Genomic DNA, 20,055 nt, shown 5'->3' on the forward strand with positions numbered 1-20,055 from the left:
ATAGTGCATTTCTTCTTTTTTTTTTTTCTTTTTTTTTTTTTTTCTTTCTACCACCATTCTTTTTTGGGCCAAAGTTTGAAACCTCTCCTCACGCGGTTTCATTATAGAGCCAACCCAATCCGACTTAGTAGCCAGAGACGGCTCATCTTTGTTCCTCTGTGTGCCACCATTCACCTGCTCCAGGTTCCTTTCTTGCTCCTCAATGGTTATCCGAGTGAATAAACTGAGAATTCAAGGGAGGAAACGGTTTCATTACATTCTCTCTCGGAACCTGACTTCCTTTCCTCCCTAGCAGGAAGATTTCGGGCTGGTTAATCGCTCCTGTTTCCCCAGGGCAAAGATCTGTCCTCATTGTACTGCCAGGCTGCCCTGGCTTGTTCAACGATCTAACCGGTGGCGTGAGTCTTCAAATTCCGTATGAAGGTTCTAGAGGCATTAGACGTATACTAAGGACCACATTTTTAGATGTTTTTTTTAATTTGCTGTTCTGTTTTTCCCCTATCTCTGTCCACCTAGCTTCCCCTGGCATTCGCTTTTCTTTTCTGCCCTGACCGCACTACCCATCTCCCTCCCCTCTCCCTTGCACTTCTCTTACTGCACTTGAAAGTTCTGAATGTTACAGGGCCTAGCAGGATTTTTTGTGTTGTCCTCCCTGTTCCCCCACCCTCTTGTCTTGTTGTGCCTCAAAACACATTGTGTATGGTTTTATGAAGGACTTTAGAAAACTGTCCTAACACTGTTCACCCAAGGTGGGCTTTTCTAAGTTCTGTCACAGACCATAACTTTAGTAAAACCCCCTAACAATGGGTGTCCGAGATCTGCCATATGGCGATGGCGGATAGGGGGAGTCGAACGTGATCTTTACATGTAGACAAGAAATGATTGCCAGTCCTGGGAATCATGTAGCTTTGTCTTTTTACCACAGGTGATGGCATCAGCAATCAAGAGACGTTATTCAGCTTAAACAGAGAAGAAAACCTGTACTGGAAGAATCCGCTGATACCAGAAGGAAGAGAAGGAAATGATTATCCCAGCACAGGTAAAGAACAGGGGGTGATATCTGCACTTGTTTTAATTGTTTATTAAATGCACTTTCTTCCTCTTTGCGCCAAAATTCGCAATACTTGGTTTTTATAGACTCAAACGTCCATCACACAACAACAAGGCAAAGTAAAATTGTGCAGACCTCAGGATAACAACAATTTTGTGTTGTTAACCAACTCTGTAATGGTGAGGACCAGTCAAGTGTTTCTGCCATCCTTTTCACTGGCAGTAGGCCCTCAATGGGCCTACATTTTCTGCTTGCAGTGGTAACTGATCACTCCCTGCTGGTGGCACTGTAGGAGGGCACTTAATTTTTGTGATGCTGTATGACCGGACCTACTACAGTTTGGGGTGCTCTGTCTTGGGTAGAAAGCACAATATGTGCCTGATGAGGTAGCCCTTTTTGCTGGCTTACTGGGTTTTGGGATTTTTTTTCTCCACCCAGCCAAGCTTCTTTCGAATCCCGACTGAGAGTTTGGCTTTGTATTATGACTCCAAATGCTGGGATACCCCATAATGTCACACAGAATATACACCCTCAGCTAGTTTGTGGCTAGGCTGATGGTGTGTTTTTTGGTATCCAGTCAATGCATCTAAAATATTAGAGTGGTCAATATCAGAGTGGACCATAATACAGAAAAACAATGCAAATATTAAATAAAGGATAGTGGAGGTAAAGGGGTTAAAATGGGGTTGGGGTGGCGTTATAAGGGTACAAAAACAGGTTTGCCCCCCCTTCCCAAATTAAATAAATATTTCAGAGTTTTGGGGTATTTCGTCTGCAATGAAGTTTACCACTTTGTAATTGTGGTTGGTAAAGCCGCATATAACCGGTTTTTGCCTGTGTAATATGGTTGCACATGATGGAGTCCTTTTCACACGACTGGGTTTTGTGTAACCCATCTCCTCTATTGCACAAGATTCTCTTCGGATTGTTTATCTTTGGCCACTTGATGCATGGTCAGAGGACGTGTGACTGTAGTAAGCCTGAGACCAGTTCTGACTGGCATATGCAGATGCCGGTCTGCAATTGTGAGGATTCATTCCTGTGTGTGCTTGGAGGGAGGGAGGGAGGGATGGCTGGCCGGCCATTGGCTTCCCTCCCCTCTGTTTGATTGATGCCCGGGTGCGATTTGGTGCTAGGTTAAATCACTGCCATCCAAGGGAGAGTAAAGCAGACCCCTCTTGCCCACTCACCTTGTCTACAGGTGGAACTCTCTACTTACACTCCAGAAAGTCTGCTGCTCGAGGAAAGATCATAGCTCTGCACTAGCATCCTCTGATGCTCCAATGAATCCCAACGGCAAAGCTCTGCCTCTCCAAAGCAGACCAGAAGGAGATGCCTCCGCCACTCTTCCAACTGATCTGATCAGAACAACTGTATTGCTGCTCCTAATCAAAGACCTAATCTCCCTGAAGCTCTGGACCATTCCTGTATTGCTGGATCCAGAAGTGGGAGCCTCTATGCTGTCAGGAATTGAACACTGTCTGTGCTGAACCGACCGCACACACATTGCAGATAATCAGAGCAGCATACTGGCTCCTTCTCTCCTCTCTGGGAAGCTTCAGAGGCCTGTTCTGTCTCTGCAACCACACTGCTAAATCTGCCTCACTGATGGCTCTTACATGGCTGGCTACTCTCTGATGGCACTCTGCAAGGATGTATTCAACATTTGTTCTTCCCTTTGGTCTCTGTAGGACCAATCCAAAATCTTTGCAATGGGATGACATGGGAGCCCTGCATCACCGGCAACCACCGACCACAGCTGATCCTTCTTTTCGCTCATCTAGGCCCAATATTTGACAGTGAACGCCCTAATCTTCAGCAATCACTTTTCTGTAAGGTCTTGTGCTCCCTCCTTCACCAGTGTGTTGTTCCTGGAAGTTATGGTGGTCGCTGAACAACGTGCACATCAACCTCCATTGGAAACCACCAACCGCATCCTGTAGGCCTGCCTTTTCAATCCCACTTAAGCTGGCAAGCCTGTTCTTCCTTCATTTCTTTCACCCATGGCCTGCACCTCTTCTCCACAGGTCTTCTGTGGCTTGCCCCCGACCCTTCATATTTGTAAGTGCACAATAGGCATGTACCAGACGTGCCATCATGGAATGATAACCTATCAGAAAAGTAAATCATTTGTTTGGCTATTCTAGGTTTTGATATGTACTTTGCTCAGTTAGACTAGCATATAAACTGAAAGTAATAATTAGAAGTGTTGGAAAAATTAGAAAATTGTACTCATTATGAATAATTTCCTTTTTTTTTTAACTAGAATGTTGTGCTGTGTATTTACACCATTTTGTGTCTCAAAATGTCAATTCGGAATGAAAAGGGTTTTGCTCAAATTAAACAGATGTTGTTTCTTCTTTGTACACCAAGGCACCATTTCATTTTCCATGATGACCACTGATTGGTAGTGTTCCAAAACCTGTGCAATTGTTAGAACAAACACTAATGAATTTAAAATAACAAATGCTGGTGTGTAGACCCTTTAGCCTGGTCCTTTTATCCTTTACAAGGTATGTTAGATTAACAGTACCCCCCTAGCCCTCCCCCACCTCAGTGCCTTTCTGAGTCCCTAAGACCCGCCACTGGAGGTGGTACAATGAGCCCTCATTCTGATGGTTAAGTTCCAGCTGAACACATGAGATGACAATATAGATCTTCAAATATCAGGCCATTTCCAACTGCAGGAAGTCCCTCGTTTGCGCCTGCTCTCGTTCTGCTTTTTAAGCCTAAAAAAGCGCACCCCACCTTCTCCCTTTTTTCTGGTCATGTTACTGTCATCAACAGCTTGGGCGGATCTTGCGAGCGAGCAAGCTCGAGAGAGAAAGAGATTGATCGAGTTCTAACAGCACCCCATACAAAGTCCTTCTTTTGATGTCGGAGACCTCCTCATGACAGCATTGACACAACAAACGTCTTCCTCAGAGACCACAACCTGTCTGCAAACCAACAGGAAAATGAGAGAATCTATTCAACAGCTTGACACCATGGACATCAAGCAACTTGTCACAGAAGCAAACTACAACAAATGCATCACACTCCACCTGATATTCACCACCTCTCCAGCCCTTATGTCACCCCTGTCCTCCCACTAGCTTTAGCCTGTACAGTTCACACCTGCCCAAACCGACCAAGACAACACCACGTTTGTTCAAGACCTTTCCCATGGAGGGAAACCTCATCACTTTGGCATCTACTTCAGACCCCTTGTTGAATGTCAACATGCAGCTCTGCACATTAGACCACATCCTGAGATCACCAACGCGCACACACCACTGAAACCTCGTCTCAACAAACATAAGCCCTCCACATGTTGTACACATAGGAGCTCATTGACAGTAAGGGCCCGATTCATGGAATTATTTGCACCGAAAAAGGGGGACTTGCGTGCGCAAGCACCGTTTGTCAATTCATGGAACACAATGTGCAGGGCTTACCAGAGAATTGCAAGGAATCTGCACGGGTCCAACACATCAGTGCGACACTACAAAAGCCTTGCGCACGACTCCTAGCGAAGGGGCGTACTGTCTTGCGCAGTCACCTAAAAAGGGGGCAGAACACGTGGAATGGGAACAAGCAAACATGTGGGCGTAACGAGGGAAGTACCACAGTTAAATCCTTGCAAAGACCATACATGCGCTAACACGTATTCATGGAATTGAACAGGGCCCTCCGGCGCATGGGAAAAGACGCTCAAATCTGGAAATGCTTACGTCACGCAAAAGCAGGCGTAAGCATCACTGCGCACCAAAACAAATGCATAACAATGCCACGCGGACAACCTACGCGTGTATAAAGCTACGATGAATGTACCATTTCTCGCAGCAGTGATTGTGGGACACCGCAGGAGGGGGAAGAGGAGGAGGAGGAGCAGGAGGAGGCGAAGGGAGGAGGAGGGCCAGGGCCCGCATTTTTCTACCCAGGACCAGCCTTTTTGGGATGCCTGATGACTAGGTCTATGGTAGGTATAGGGTTCCACCTCATATCATATTAGACCTGGTCATGGAGTGGGAAGGTGACCTTATGTTAGGGAGAATTCTCAGAAATGTGCTAATTCCTCTCTACCTTTAGAGACCCCCAGCTCTTTTACTGGACTCTAGGACTTTTTCATTTTTACCTGGAGAGAGTGAGACCCTTTTTCCCCACCCTCTCATGTATTTTAATGCAATTTGAAAACTGTGTTTCTTTTGGTTTTTGGAGTCTGACAAACTCCATAGGCATCTTTTTACATTGTGTCACACTGCACCTCCAGTGCAGTGGCACAGGGAAGTCTTTCAGATTTCCCCAAAGTTTTAAATACCTTTCTCTTGGATAACTACTATTTCCAAGAGCAGTAAAGTGAAATTGACTTTACTGACCATTGTAACTTTCTAGACCCAGCACACACTATCTTACAATAGGGTGCTGGAGGGGTTACATAGTATCCCCTTTGTCTAGCTTCTCATGTAACATTTTTATGTTGCCCTTTCTACGATTAATGGCTGGTGGCAGTGGTTTACTTTTTATTACTGTGGTGTGCCTTTACCGCGGGCTGCGTTCGCAGCTGCAGTAAAGCATCCTTGGTTGCCACTTTTGTCAAAATGGCCCAGTCTTCTTTTTTTGCCATTTCTCTGTGGAAAGGTCCTTCTTGAGATTTACTATGCACGCCAAACCAGGGTTGGTCCCTTTGTTCATTTAGTTATTGGTGGGATTCATGAGTAAATCCCGCCTCTGGCTCCAGGGTGTCTCGTGGGGGCAGGAATTGAGAGAGGTGACTGAAACTCCCTGTGCTTAATCTCCTAGGAGACAGGAATGCACTCTTAGGTGATTGGCCGGCTGGCTACAGCCACCCTGCTGTTTGACTGGCAGCTAGGCTGGAATGAATGGGAGAAACATGCATAAAAAGGTGAGGCTTTTTGGCTTGGAAGGCAGAGTCGACCACTGGATGATGGAATCCAAAGAAGAACTTGAAGAAGCCTGCTGCAACTCCTGAACTGTTGGTTTGCCCGGTGAAACCCTGCTGCTGTGCTGAAACTCCACTTTCGTTTCGACTAGCGAAACCCTGCAAGGACGACTTCTCCCCTTGAGTTGGTGGGACCAATCAACTCCAAAGTAAGGCACCTGGACATCCTCTCGAAGCTGGTTGCACTTCCCCTGCAGTTGCTTCTGGAATCAAAGAGCCAGGGAGAGGAACACTAGTTTGGGTGCGTTGCTTTTAAGTTGGCCAGGAGCTCCAGGAAGCTCCTCCAGACTCACAGGAAGCAGGACTGGCTAAGCCTGAGCCACCTCAATAGAGTGCTGGACCCCAGATGCAAGGAAAGACCATCTTGACAGCCAGAAAACGCGGTGGTGCTGTTTGCGGTAGACGCAAGGAGCTAAAACACTGAATTGCCACTTGTTTGAAGATTGCCGGTTGAGGTTGGTGACCGTCCCATTGCAGTGCAGGAGTCCCCAGAAGTCCTCCCTCTTGTCCCCACGACCGAGGCCCAGGAACAGAAGTAATCTGCTGCATTTTTCTTCTAACTAGAGGTACTGTAAAGTCTAAGAGAACTTACTTGTAGTATCTTCCACTACTAACAAGCCTAACAGCTTGTGTCCCTACATTTGATTCTTCCTTTTCTTCAAAGACTTCTAAAACATTGTGCAAATATTTTTCTTACTTACCTGCAAGAAGTGCTTCAGCCAAATTGACTTTTGCTCATTGACTTTGGCTTAGCTTGTTTCCCCGAATGACTCTTCTCCCCTCTGACAATGTGTTGCACCTATCCTTCCAGGAAGGGGTTAACTTAGTCTGCATTGGGGGGGTCCAACAGTATTTGCCTGCTTAAGAATATTTGTGATCTCTTGTTTGTTCTAATAACCTTTTCATCTCAGTAGTATTCTAAATGCCAACAGTAATACATCAATGTCCACAGTGCCCTAGCTATTGATGTCACCTAAGGGTGTATGAAGTGTGTGCATCATCCCCAATGGTTGTTTGCTGACTTAGGAACTAAGACTGTATTTTGAAGGTATTTGTGTGTTGCTATTATATTGCTCCCTTCTAAAGAAGGCTTATTAAATGACCAGTAAATAAATGTGTTTTATCAAGAAACCTTGAGTGTAAGTGTTTATTTGGATACTTGTCACTGTGAATCTTAGTGTAATCACCCTACAGCTCACATTGACCCCTCTTGAGATAGGCCTGGCTGCTCAGCCACACTACCAACCTGTGTAGTTCAAACTTATACCAAAGGTTGGGTCCAATGCCAGGAAGCTAAGGTCGTTGTAGTGCACCCAAAGGGTACTACCCCAAATCTTTACCTAACACCTTACATCACCCACCCTGTGCTCCCAAGCACTAAAAGGTGCTCAATGTACTGCATTGTTTTGCCAATGGGTCATTTCAGGGGACAACTGCCATAGTTGGGGGCATTTCACAGCACACGTAGTCACGCTGCCTACACCAGGTGTTGGCAATAATGACTGCACGCCCCTCAATCTGCAGGCACATGTACATGCCCAGAACACCCGCTGAAAGGCAGGCTGTGGTCCAGGACTTTTACAGGGTGGCGCACTTCCCTAAAGTGCTTGGTGCCATTGATTGCACACATGTGGCCCTACGCCCACCTAGGGCCACAGAGCACATCTATCTCAATTGCAAGCACTGGCATTCCATCAAAGTGCAAGTTGTATGTGATGCCAAGGGAATCATTACTTAGGCTATGCAAACAATCCAGGGTCCACCCATGATAGTTTCATATTCAGAATGTACCCCTTACACCGGGCCCTGGAACCTGGGAGGCATGACAACACATGGCTCATTGGTGAGTAGAAATGCCCCTGCACATGCATGCATGTCACACAGACAAAGGTACACCACTGAGAAACATGTTTACCCCTACAGCCGACAGTGCCTACCCTCTGAGCACCTACATGATGACGCCAATACGGAACCCTGCCACACCACTCCAGGTAAGATGCAACGCAGCCCATATTGCAAGTCGGGCCATAGTGTAGCGCACATTCGGAGTGCTAAAGTCACACTTCCGCTCCCTTGACCACTCTGGTGGTGAGCTACCATATACACCACCAGTAGTGTGCAGGATCATTGTGGCAGCATGTGTACTGCACAGTGTTGCAACACTGCGAGGCATACTGGTGGACATGGTGGTGCCCCCACACACCCAACCACATGCACCTCGGCTGCGCGCATGGCAGGGGAAAGGGCACGTGGAGCGGTTGCCCGTACCCAGTTTGTGGCTAAATTGTTTACCTAAAATCCAACCCCTGCGGAGTGCACACAGCTCTGGCACATTCAAGGTGCCATTCAATGATGACACAGGTACAATCATCTGTGCCTACCAAACCACCCTGAGAATGTGTCCTTGGAAGTGCTACATTGTGTGCACCCCTTAGAACTTAAAATAATTCAATCTGGTGTGTACAAAAGGACCACATAGAAGAGGGAGTATGTCACGAACACCATGTCAAAGTACACATCTATATGCCAGTGTATCACGTAAAAAATACTGCCACGCCATGCCATGCAATGTCAAAAGAGATGCATAAATGGGCAACACATAACACAACTGTCACAAAGCGCTCAACGATGTATGGAACAAGTTGACAAATAATACATGCTCATACATTGAAAGAATAATATTGACAGGAACAGCAATTGCCTAGTACAACATACCATAAAAACTGGACCTAACGGTGAATCTGCCTGACAGTGACTCATATTTGTAGAAGTGCCTCAATGTGTCGTAACTTGCACAGGGCACCCATGTAGGTTTTCTGTGGCTCAGCTAATTTAAGGGGGCAGGTAAGCACATTCAGCAGGAAGTCAAACAAGAATGGAGGTAGGCAAGGTAATTTTTAATGACGGAACAGGAAGCAAGGATTGATCTCGATGTACAACCAAAAGGTATGGTAACCATGCACTGGACAAACAATGGTGAATCCCACTAGGGGTGTATACACAGGTTGGATTCGAGACTGCCCATAGATAAAGGAAGCCCAATGCCTATGTGTAAGTTACTTTTACAGGCACCACACCTTGCAAGCCCATGGAAAGGGGAAGCAGGAGTGACTTCTGTGTCTGGACCCTACGGCACAAACAAGGAGTGTACAAACACGAGACAAGCCGGCATGGGTCCAGCCGGAACCAACAGTGTGGATGCCCTTGGATGGAACAGAAAGCAACACACTGTTACATTTTCACAATAGACCACAGGTTACACAAGGGAAGAGAAGGAGCACAGGTTGCCTGCTGGGAACCCCAGCAGCATAACTCTGAACAAAGGAATAACTGATGCACAGGTGAAGACCCAAGAACGGCAACTGAAACAAATAGTGCAAAATAGGCAGTAAAGTCGGCAAGGTGCAGAAGGGGCAAAACAATCAAATAAAAATAAAAAATGTCCACGTTGGACCGGGAGTGGGGGCGTCACCCAGGAGGGTGGAGGGGCAGGGTGCATGTCAACACCCACATGTGTGGATGTAGTGAAAAAAAATCCCCTCCATGGGTTCATGGGCCGCACGGCTATCATGGATTGGAAGGGCTGTCGCCACCTTCCTAGGTGGTAGTGGTAAGGGAGGTTTACCGCATATAGCCCTGGCCTGGTCCTCCATGGCAGTGGCCAGGCGGGCCTGAGATGAATGCATCTGCAACATGAAGCCTCGGAGGTCCGCATTCAACACTTTGATGCACAGAGTTCCTCCGAGATTGTACGAGTCAACAGTTGCATCTGCTGTTCAAACCGTGTACTGTGGGCTGCCTCCAGCACTTCCAGTGTAGCTCTGAGGGACAGAAACTTTTGCCTCAGGGCTTCCCCGTGGGCCTGACCCTCTTCAAGCAGGGATACCTGCAGAGACCTCAGTTCCGCCCGTCGGCTCCTGTTGCTGGCATCCATGTGCAGCCTGTGTGAGCGGCATGTGGACCGCACTGCCTGCAGCCGGTGCTCTACCTGTGTTGCTGGTGGGATAATGGAATTGGAAGGTGTTAAACATTGTGAATTGCCATATATTTTCTTGTTTATGTATAGGTGTGAGGGCCAGAAAGAGTGTTTCCCTTAGTTTATTTAGGTAGCAAAATCCCTGTTGGAGTAGGGCAAGTGGGGCGTTTGGTTGAAACATTTACTTTAATAAAATGGCATTGTTTGGACAAATCATCTGAAAGATGTCCACCTCACATTTCTGACCCCTCACAATCCTTTCCTCCTGCTGTATGCCACTCAGACAACTAACTGCAACACCCAACCTCCTCAGGTCGTCTCCTAATTTGCCTCTGAAATTCCTTCTTCTTCTTAATTATCGGGTGCGTGGGCGGACCCACGCAGGCGCTTCCCCATCCTAAAGGATGATGTGCACCAGACCCACCAATCAATACTTGTCTCACATAAACTCACAACTCCTCTGAAATTCCAGACAGTTCATGATGTAATGCTGTGACGTTTCACCAAGAAAGTTATGAATTATTTAAAAAGGATTCCAAAAAAACACCTTTAATCTGAAATCTGAAAGTAAGATAGTCCATTTGAACCAAGTCACATATTCCACAACACCACCTAGCAGCCATCATTGGAAGTTCACCTCCTGTTCCAAGCCACATCAGCAAGGCATTGTGGGTATGCAAATTAGCCCAAATGCAAACCTTTTTCTCTGTCTTAGAGGACAGTGCTACTTTATACATAGCTTAATCAACCCAAGAACGATTTTTGTGGTTGGAGCATTGGGCCACGTATTAATCAGAAAGTGAGAAAGGCCAGTAATACTCTAATTGATTGCAGACATATATTTAAATACACCACAGTAGGTTTACCTTGAAAGTTCTGTGAACATATTATGAAGCAAAAATGATTTGCTATATAAATCAATGTATCACCCACTTCAGTGTGTGGCAGGATGCTAATCTTGTGAGCCAATAATCACTAACCCCAGATTCTGCGTTCCATGTAATAATGTCCCCTCAAAAATATCGGCATGCAAAAAAATCACTGAAAAATTGCCTTTTTTTGTGTAATAATGGCCCCACAAAAAACTGCCATTTTTTCAGTGATTTTTGTTTTTCTGCATGGCGATATCTTTGAGGGGACATTATTACATGGAACCCAGAATATATATATATAATCTCGCAGGCAACATTATATACAGCATAATAATATCCCTATATATATATATATATTTAAGGATATTATTACCTAATACCAGATTCTGGATGTATGTTTTTTTTTTTCTGGATGTATTAATGTAATGGCATTTGAATGGGTGGCCTATTTTGACATTTCGAAGGGCTATATGCAATTGTACATTTCAAAACTTGTAACTAGAGGTCCTGCCTATATAGAAACTATTTTGTTGACCTTGACAGAGAACATTGGCAGGTGCAGTATTGAGAGAAGTCCTTTATAGCCGTTGATAAATGTCAGTATGTCATTTCTGTGCTAGTTTTCATTAGAATTCTCTCTCTCCATGTTTGCAGCCCGTACTATGCCAACAAACAATACATTGTGTATTAAAGAAGAGGCTGGCCCTCTGTCTCTGGAGCCCCGTGAATATGATCTGGGAGATATCGGAAATCCAGCAGGTGGGTATAACTATGGGTGGAATTTTTTGGGAATCATTGGTTGTCTTATTGGGGATATTGCTGAAAGTGCCCTGTATATTTTGATTGGCCATAACTCAATTAACTAATTGCCTGCTTTAACAGCAGCTATGCTGTTTTAGACCACACCCGGAAATGTTGAAATGTAAATGAAACCATGTGTTGGATTGAAATATGGCACATGATTGCAATGGAGGTAATGTTGACACTGCTAACTAATCCGCTCCACAAACTCTACACAGGCCCGCAAAATGGTGGTGTCCATATAGTGAGACTGATAGTCTTAAGTTGTCTAGTGGAAGAAGCTTGCAAGAGGAGACCAAATGAAATGGAGACATCTAGAGGTCAGAATGTCTGACTCGGCATGCCCCTGGAATGGAATCTGGAAATTGGGGCTGGCATTGCATGTTTAGGCAAGTGGTGGTTCCTTGGAGGGAGTGGCATCACTGCACAAGGGATATAGAGTATGGGTTACTCGGCACGCTAGCAGACTGGCCCCACCTGGAAGTGAGAGCAAACGCTAATGAAGGAGTGTTGTTTACTGGACATCTGTCCTACACATACCTTGCACAAGAACTCCAGAGTAGTGTTTTGCCAGCAGCAAAGCAGACCGGATCATTAACCCTTGGGGTGGTGTCGTCTCATTGGGGTGCCTATAGCTGTGCTCAGCAGAGATGATGGGGAGTCGTAGATCTTGCTGCAACTAGTAGGTTGAGCTCAGAGGAAGTGACTTCATTATGGTAAAGGTAAAAGCCTAAGCCATTTAATCTTGTTCTAGCCCCCCGAACATACGACTTTTGGATGGGAGTGTCTGAATCAGAGGTGTACTTACCAGAGAAGGCCTCGATCTTTATTCTTTGATACGGCAAAGGAATACACAAATTGTCTGAATCATGCAAGACTTGACTGTACAGGAGAATCCTGCTAGACAAAAGAGCCATTCTACGTGCTTGGGTCACCTGTAAGCCAACACATTGAGGACGGGATTAACAAAGTGTTGACCCTCTCAAGAACAGAAAGAGCCCTCTACAAGAGAGCAATTGGAACTTGCAGTTGTTCAGAGCAATGTTGGAGTCCTTCTTAGGAGTGTATGGCTGAATCTGAACTAGACTATTGCTACATACAGCTAGCCTTGTGCATCATTCCTGTCTCCATGACCTTCTCTCAAAACAGCTTCAATCTTCTCGTTGGCCCCCTTCAGATGGAGACTACTTTCATCGGGCTCTCAGGGCAAGTCCTCAATGTCCCATTGGTCCTCTGTTGGTGAATTCTGTCTCATTGAATGTCATCTGCACTTAAAATTTGACTGCTACCCTGCCATTAATTCTATATCTGTTTTTGATGGCCCTGCTCTTGTTAAGCCATGTTGTGTTTAATAACTTTTTTTCCATTCAAGATTTTGTCTAAAGGCCTCGCAAGTAGTGTTATGCAGTAAATGCATTGGAGGGACAGCTGTATTCCCTTATCATGTGTGTTCAGTGTTGTGCACACAGGAGTCCATGCGGCAGTGCAGCGCTTCCTCTTTTTGGTAATGATGAACAGAGACCCTTGGGATATGCTTAGGGCACCCAGGGGTGTGGGTACAACCCTGTACCCCTAGTGTATGTTTTTGGGCACCTGTGTGTGGCCCACAGAGCAGGGTATAGGCTAGTGGCAGCTCCATGCTGAATTTGGCAGGTTTTCCGAGTATCCTCCGTTTTGGGATACCCAGGCCCTGCCATAGGAATCCATGGATTCCTAATAGGAAACAAGATGGCCCCTGTGGCCTCTTGCTTTCTGTTGCCTGTTACCTTGTTTCCCCAAAGTCGTGGGAAGCCCTGACTTTGTCCCTTCCGCCTGACTGGCTGTTGAAGTCAAGTTCCATATATGGTACTGTGGGGGAAGTCCAGGCCAGAATGGCTGGAGCCTTCCCAGTGACTGTATGCTGTGGGTACACACTTGGGGTGGATCCTGTGTGAAGGGATGTGTGACCAATATGCATTCCATGTTATGGGTGTCTGGTATCTGTGTGTGACACAAAGAATGAGACAGCCCTGCCTGAAACTGACATGAATGCAGTGTGGTTTGCTGAAAGGTTGGGTGTTTGTCCCAATCCACATTCCATGTTATGGGTGCCCTTCTGACTGAGTGTGGCTCAGCAGTGTGAATGAGGGACAGATCTGTATATCTGGGGACCTCTCACTTACCAGAATTGTTCAGAAGCTGAAGTTGAAACTTGAAGCTGCTTATCCTTGAAGCCACGCTGAAGAAGGTTTGCTGCTGCTCACCGTTGACAGAATCCAAAAGCTGCCGTGTCTGTCAAGGACTGATCTAAGAGAGGACCTGTGTAGGAGACCTCTCCCCGAGCTACGAGGGAACATCGGGCAGAAGCTGATCTTCATCAAGGCACCCTGGAAGTCAGTCCCAAACAGCTTGTAGGCCTCTCAGGGTTCCCTTCCCCAAGCTCAGGCCCCGTCCAGTTTCCAACACACATTGTTTTATCTGGATGTGCTTTGCTTTCTTTGTTAGGCCTCTCAGGCTTCCCTTCCCCCAAGCTTAGACCCCTTTCTTGTTTCAAAATAAGTTCAACTTGTTGGGGTGTACCTTTCCTTTTAAACGCAGTTACGTCATACACACTTCACTTGTGGAACACAATCGGAGACTTTTGAAACCGCCTGGTTCTTTGCTCCTCCTTGTCGTGACCACTCTGATCTGTAGCCCACTCTTTATTCCTTGCTCTTCCTTAAGGCTTTCACCTTCAGGTGCTTCTTTCACCCAGTCATGTTATAGTTTCTCTTTTGCTTTCTTTCTTGTGCACACTTGCACCTTCCTTACTTTCTTGTACACACTTCTACCCTTCTTGCTTTCTCGTGCACACTTGCACTGCCTATTGCTTGCTTTCACCTTTTCCCGTGCCCCTTGCACCTTCCTTTTCCTTCTTGTGCTTTTTGCACATTCCTCTTGTCCTTTCGGTGCTCACTTTCATGCTCCTTTTTGTTGTGGGTTACTTGCACCCTTATCTCACACCTTTCTGTCCTCTCCTTTTGCTTTCTGCTCGCTCAGCCTTTTTTTAAACACTTTCTGCTTTTTACTTTTGTGTCTTTTGCACTCTTTTCCATTTGCTTTCAGTTTAAAAATCTTTTAACCTTCTGTCGCTTGGTTTTCGCTCCTCTTTATATTCTTTGCCTTTCTCCCGCTCTGCTACAGTCACACGCACGCTTCCGAGTTTCTTTCTCACTGCTTTCACAAAACTCACTGGGCACTGTCACGTTGACGGGCGGGCCCTTTAGGTTACACAGGGTTCAGGTCAGGGTTTCACCACCTGCCCCTCCGATATCCTTAGGGCTGGGACAGGTCCCAAGGGTACAAGCACTTTCCTGGACGCCGACAGCAGGATGCAGGCAGACTCACTCCGGCTCCTTGGAAACATGGCTCCCTCGCCACACTGCAGCCCCTCACAGACACCAGGCCAGCGTATCGGTATGCCGTTACTCTCCAGCCATCGACTCTCGTCAGTCTCTGGTCCTTGGCTCCTGGTCTAGACAGCATCTCCAGCTCGCTCATTCTCTCGAAAAAGGCACCTCCTTTTTATAGTTGTGAAAACAGTCAAGTGGAGTCAGGTGTGTGTGATAAGTAGTAAATGCATGACTATCAGTTGGACAGTTTACGTTCTTTCTATAGTCGGTTTCCCTTACTTTCCCCATGTTGTTTCTATGGGTAATCTATCTTTACTGCTCTTAGTTAACGCCTCCTCGTCTCAGTATTTGTTGGAAATGGGCAGTGGGAGATGGGACAAGACCCATGAGGGTTATTGCAGGGTGAAGGGTCATAAGATTGTTGCGATTGGGGAGAACAGGGAACACCTAGCTTGCTTTTTATATGTCCAGGGCAATTCCCTTTTCCCCCAAAACCTTTCTTTACTGATAATTTGTCGCAGTTGGACTGATATGGATAAGAGGTGCTTTGACTTGAGTTGGGGAAGGACCCTTTACGTTATAGCCAACCAGATTCTTGTCCCTCTGGTCCCCGTATTTCCCCACCCTTGTCATTCTGTTATGATTGGACTTCTCTTCCTTATTCAAGAGTGATGGACCTGAATATCCTATAAAGATGTTGGGATTTCTTCCTCACCACGTGGTATCCCAACAGGATACCGCATCTCACTTGAGTGTCTCCCAGATGTACTACCCTGGACTTCCCTACCCACGTTATCCTCCCTTGCATGTCCACCCTCGGACCTTGGGATCTGAAAGCGATGGCCTTCCCCTGGCCACCCGAGTAGAGGAACCTCTGGTCCTACCTTGGAGATTACCCTCAGGTTTCTCACACTAAGCAGATAAAAGCCCCAGAGATATGATTATGTCCCAGTGCTGAGCCCGCAGAAACAGGCCATGCTAACTGAAGGTACCCGGGGGACTCTAAACAAGGGGAGGCAACAGGGGCTGTATAAACTATGCACAAAGAACTTTAATATTGAGAGTGAAAACTTGAGAACAGAGGAAGCTCTATATGAAGATATTCTGAGGGAGCTGCTTAAAATAACATATGATGAACACTGGCGAAGTTAATTTCAAACCCCAGTAACACAACTATAAGACACTTGAGTGTAAAACCAGAGGACTGTCCCCAGGAGGGACAAACAAATAGTGGAAGAAACTCCAAACAAGCCGAGGGGAGTACCCAAGTCAAAAGGATGTAAACCTGAGTGGCCAGGAACGAGAGTATCGCTATAAGAGGAACTTCAGAGAGTCTAGAGGGCTCCAGAAGCTCCCAGACACCGGTGTATAAATATCTATCAAGAACTCCAGAAGCGCATCCGGGAGAGTGGCCAAACCCGAATATATGAGGAACACAGACTGGATGATCCATCTTTGAACTAAAGTGTTTGTTGAAACTCTGAGTGAAAGCCGAGAGGCCAAGCTAGGGAAGATACTGTTATTAAGTGGAAGGACCAGATAGGTTTAGAGTCTTGGACAGAGGATGTATTTGTTTTGACGACTGGCGAGCACCCTTATCTAGTTTGGTTAGGCAGGGAAAACCCCATAGTGATGGGGCAGGCTAGGCATTATATTCCTTGGTTTAATAAAAGAACTGACAAATGTCCAATTTGCGTCTCACTGCTCCTTCTGGTTCGCCACAGTGGATAAAGCATTTAGAAGCACCTGTGGCAATGCGTCTCACGGTGCTCCTGGAAATTAAACCTGTCCTTAAATGTTAATGGAAGGAGCCTGACAAAACTGGGCACCAAGTTTTCAAGGAGGAATGTCCAGCTAACGAGAAGGTGAATTCCCTACTCTCCTCGTTATCCTGAGAAATGCTGCGGCATGTCGGCATGTCCCAAACGATAAGGTTGAAATCGAAGTGAAGCGTGCATATGGATAAACCAACTTCATATTTAGACCTTCAACACATGTTACATATTTCACAAAGTCGCTGCTGTAGGATCCCTTCACGATTTGAGCTGCCACAGCTAAGGGGTACTACTGCACAGAAAAAAATATCCATCATGGAAAAGCAGGCTCAACTACTGCCTGACATTACTTTCGATTCCCTAAAATCAGCCAGGTTAGCTTCAGGATCTGCTGTCTGAGCCAGGAGACTATTCTGGCTTTACCCTAAAGTGGATGCATCACTGAAAGCATCTCCGTTATGACTCCCATTCCTAAAACAAAAACTGTTTGGGGGCCAAATTAAGGAAACTTATGGTACAGGCTAAAGAAGACTCCACATTGGTGGTGCCTGTGCTTCCTTCCTCTTTTAACACAAACTGGTAAAATACCTAGCTAGGTGCTACATAAACCACCAGGTCAGATCAGTTTGCAAATCCTTGGCAGAAGATGCCCAGACAAATGCACATGGGTAGAACATCTGCAGCTCCCTATTCGTCTTTAACATTTCAGAAAAGGAAATCTAGAAGCAGATACTTGCAGACAAATCTTCCCTTTACCTCAAGGACTCTTATTGATGCCTCATTTTCTCCAAGATATACAGTAGGATGGGTCACCCATGGATGAACCTAATGGCAGCTCCCTGCAACTCCTGGCATGGGGTTCAAATGCCATCTTCTTGAGATAGCAGCGGAAGCTGCTTTATGTCTTCCCCCCTCTCAATCATTCACCCTTCACTCCAGCCCCATCTCACGAGTATTAGCAATGATTTTCTGTGAGAAGGGCCCGGTTATCTTGATCGTCCCTCTATGTAAACTTTAGATTCAGATTAGAAGGAAATCTATTGCTGCTGAGCACAGAGGCTTAATGGGGATGGGAATGTCAGCCGAAGTGGTTTTGACTAATTAACTCTAGATGCCCATCTACGTTAGTCTTGCAATAGGTGTTGGTTGTCGTTTGCACAGTGGTGTAGCGGCACACCCCACCCGTCCCTAATACATGGTTTTGAGACCCACTCCTGATATTTAATTCTTACGGGAGAGTTTTCTAAATTGGTTTAGCCGTCTTCCAGCTAGGGCAGCAGTTAGAGCCTTTTTTTTTAACCCTGGAATGATAGTTCACAGATAAGTCGCGCGTCTCACATTTGCTACTTTTTTTTTGTAGGCTCCCGCCCTCTGGTTAAGATCACTCTTTATTTTTTCCTGGGAATTCTATGAGCAAGGAGACTGTGAGAAATGGGACTCCAATTCGCCCTGCCTTCAGTTCTCCACTGACGCTCTGTGCCTGCAGCGGTGGCTGCCTTTTCTTCCAAAAATGTCCACATCTTCCAAGGGGCAAGAAAACATTCTATCCACTTTCTCCTCGGATGAGAGGCATGTCCACCCCCAGGATGCGAATGAGGACATATTCACTTTATTGCACTTGATGTCTGTGAAAATATTTTGAATGTCTCTTTGCTGAAATGTTTACTAACTTCATCAATTTTTGTAGAATGTATTGGTTATTTATAAAAAAATATGGAAAGTAATTTTTGAAAGTGTGGTATCAGGAATTCTTTTTGTGATGTTACCATATCTTGCCAGAAGAGAAAACCCTCAACTGGGTTCACTTTGCAGAGAGAATAACCCATAAATCCAATTATATTACTTTCCAAATTCTTCATATCTTTACTGTTAAATGCTGGAACTCTTATCCAAATAAATATGTACCTGTAAGACTGCTAAGACCATCACATGTTAATAACTTCACTACATCCAGGATAAGAAGACAAACACAGAGAGATCTCCTTAACACTATTGTAATAAGTGGGGTATTACATGATGCATTGACCAGGGGCGGAGAAGATGCACGACAGATGCTGGACAGAGAGGACTATTAATCTGCAGGGTCCTATATACACTGCAGCTTGGGAAATTGGGTATTACATGATGCATAACCAAGGGCGAAGCAAGATGCACAGCAGAAGCTGATCCAAAGGGTTTGTATATATGTACAGTCCAAAAGAGACCTCTGGCCACCTGTGTAATATCTGAATCAAAACCCCTACAACTATTTGTAACAGCGCCTCGATGCCCCTGGGCTGGAAGTGCGCTATACAAATGCAAATAAATAAAATATGCTGGAGGTTGGGAATTTGGGTATTACATGATGCATAGACCAAGGACAGGGAAAGGTGCACAGCAGATGTGGTTCAAGGGGACCGTATATCTGCTGGGTCCTATATGTGCTGGAGGTTGGCAACTTCAGTATTACAGGATGCATAGACCAAGGACGGGGCAAGATGCATAGCAGATGCTGGTTCAAGGGGACTGTATATGATTACTGTCCCCAGTGCCAGACGAGATTTGTACAGAACTCCAATCTGCTATGTCTATAGGTTTCCTAACCCCTGCCATGCCTGCGTTGTTGTCCAGGATCAATCCACCTGTTGCATCTTGCGGTTTGCTTTCATCTAACCCCATCTGTATTAAAGGCTGCCAAGTCCTGGTATATTCTCAGGTACCCGCCTACGCAGACCTGAAATATTACAACAGTTGAAAAAGTGGATGTTGGAATGCAGACTATGGCGAACAGTATCTTTTAAAGACCTTACTATACTTAAACTTTGCTGGTGCCAAGCTCCAATTCCAATGTCCACTGTTGTACAACCTGCCATGTTCTTTGGAAGGACGCTTCTGCATCCAGTGGCTGCCAAATGTATTGAATGCGACTCCTAACTGTGACGATGTTCCACACCCGATTGTGGCTAGGCCCTTGTTGGACGCTGTTACTGTTCCTAGTAATCCTAGCCAAGTATACCCCAGATTCAACAATACACAACTTCTCTCCTGCTCCAGATTTCATTTCTACCGAACCGACTTATAATACAAATCTGGGAGGCCCATAAGCTGTATATCCCGAGAGGTTGGCACACCAAGGTTTGTCACACTCCACTGCATAACTTCCTTTGTTACCATTAACAATGGTCATACCCGCAAAGAAAATTATTGTAATACAATGAACACAAAAATTGCAATGCAGGGGTGAGACCACCCTTATTATACCCCCAATAAAGGGCAAAGTGTAGTACG

The 20,055-nt window shown here is 45.8% G+C and overlaps 1 protein-coding gene across 2 annotated transcripts in view; it reads left to right on the forward strand.

Annotated features, from left to right (window-relative positions):
* Positions 1–20,055, forward strand: part of LOC138489348 (zinc finger protein 586-like) — a 64,232-nt gene that overhangs the window by 29,678 nt on the left and 14,499 nt on the right. For both annotated transcript variants that reach the window (XM_069617067.1, XM_069617066.1), the window contains exons 5-6: positions 926–1,039; positions 11,496–11,600. In XM_069617067.1, coding sequence (XP_069473168.1) covers positions 926–1,039; positions 11,496–11,600 — 219 coding nt within the window. The remainder of the gene's footprint in view (positions 1–925; positions 1,040–11,495; positions 11,601–20,055) is intronic.

This window comes from Ambystoma mexicanum, chromosome 9 (assembly GCF_040938575.1).
Source record: "Ambystoma mexicanum isolate Mex_15411 chromosome 9, UKY_AmexF1_1, whole genome shotgun sequence".
NCBI classification, from domain to species: domain Eukaryota; kingdom Metazoa; phylum Chordata; class Amphibia; order Caudata; family Ambystomatidae; genus Ambystoma; species Ambystoma mexicanum.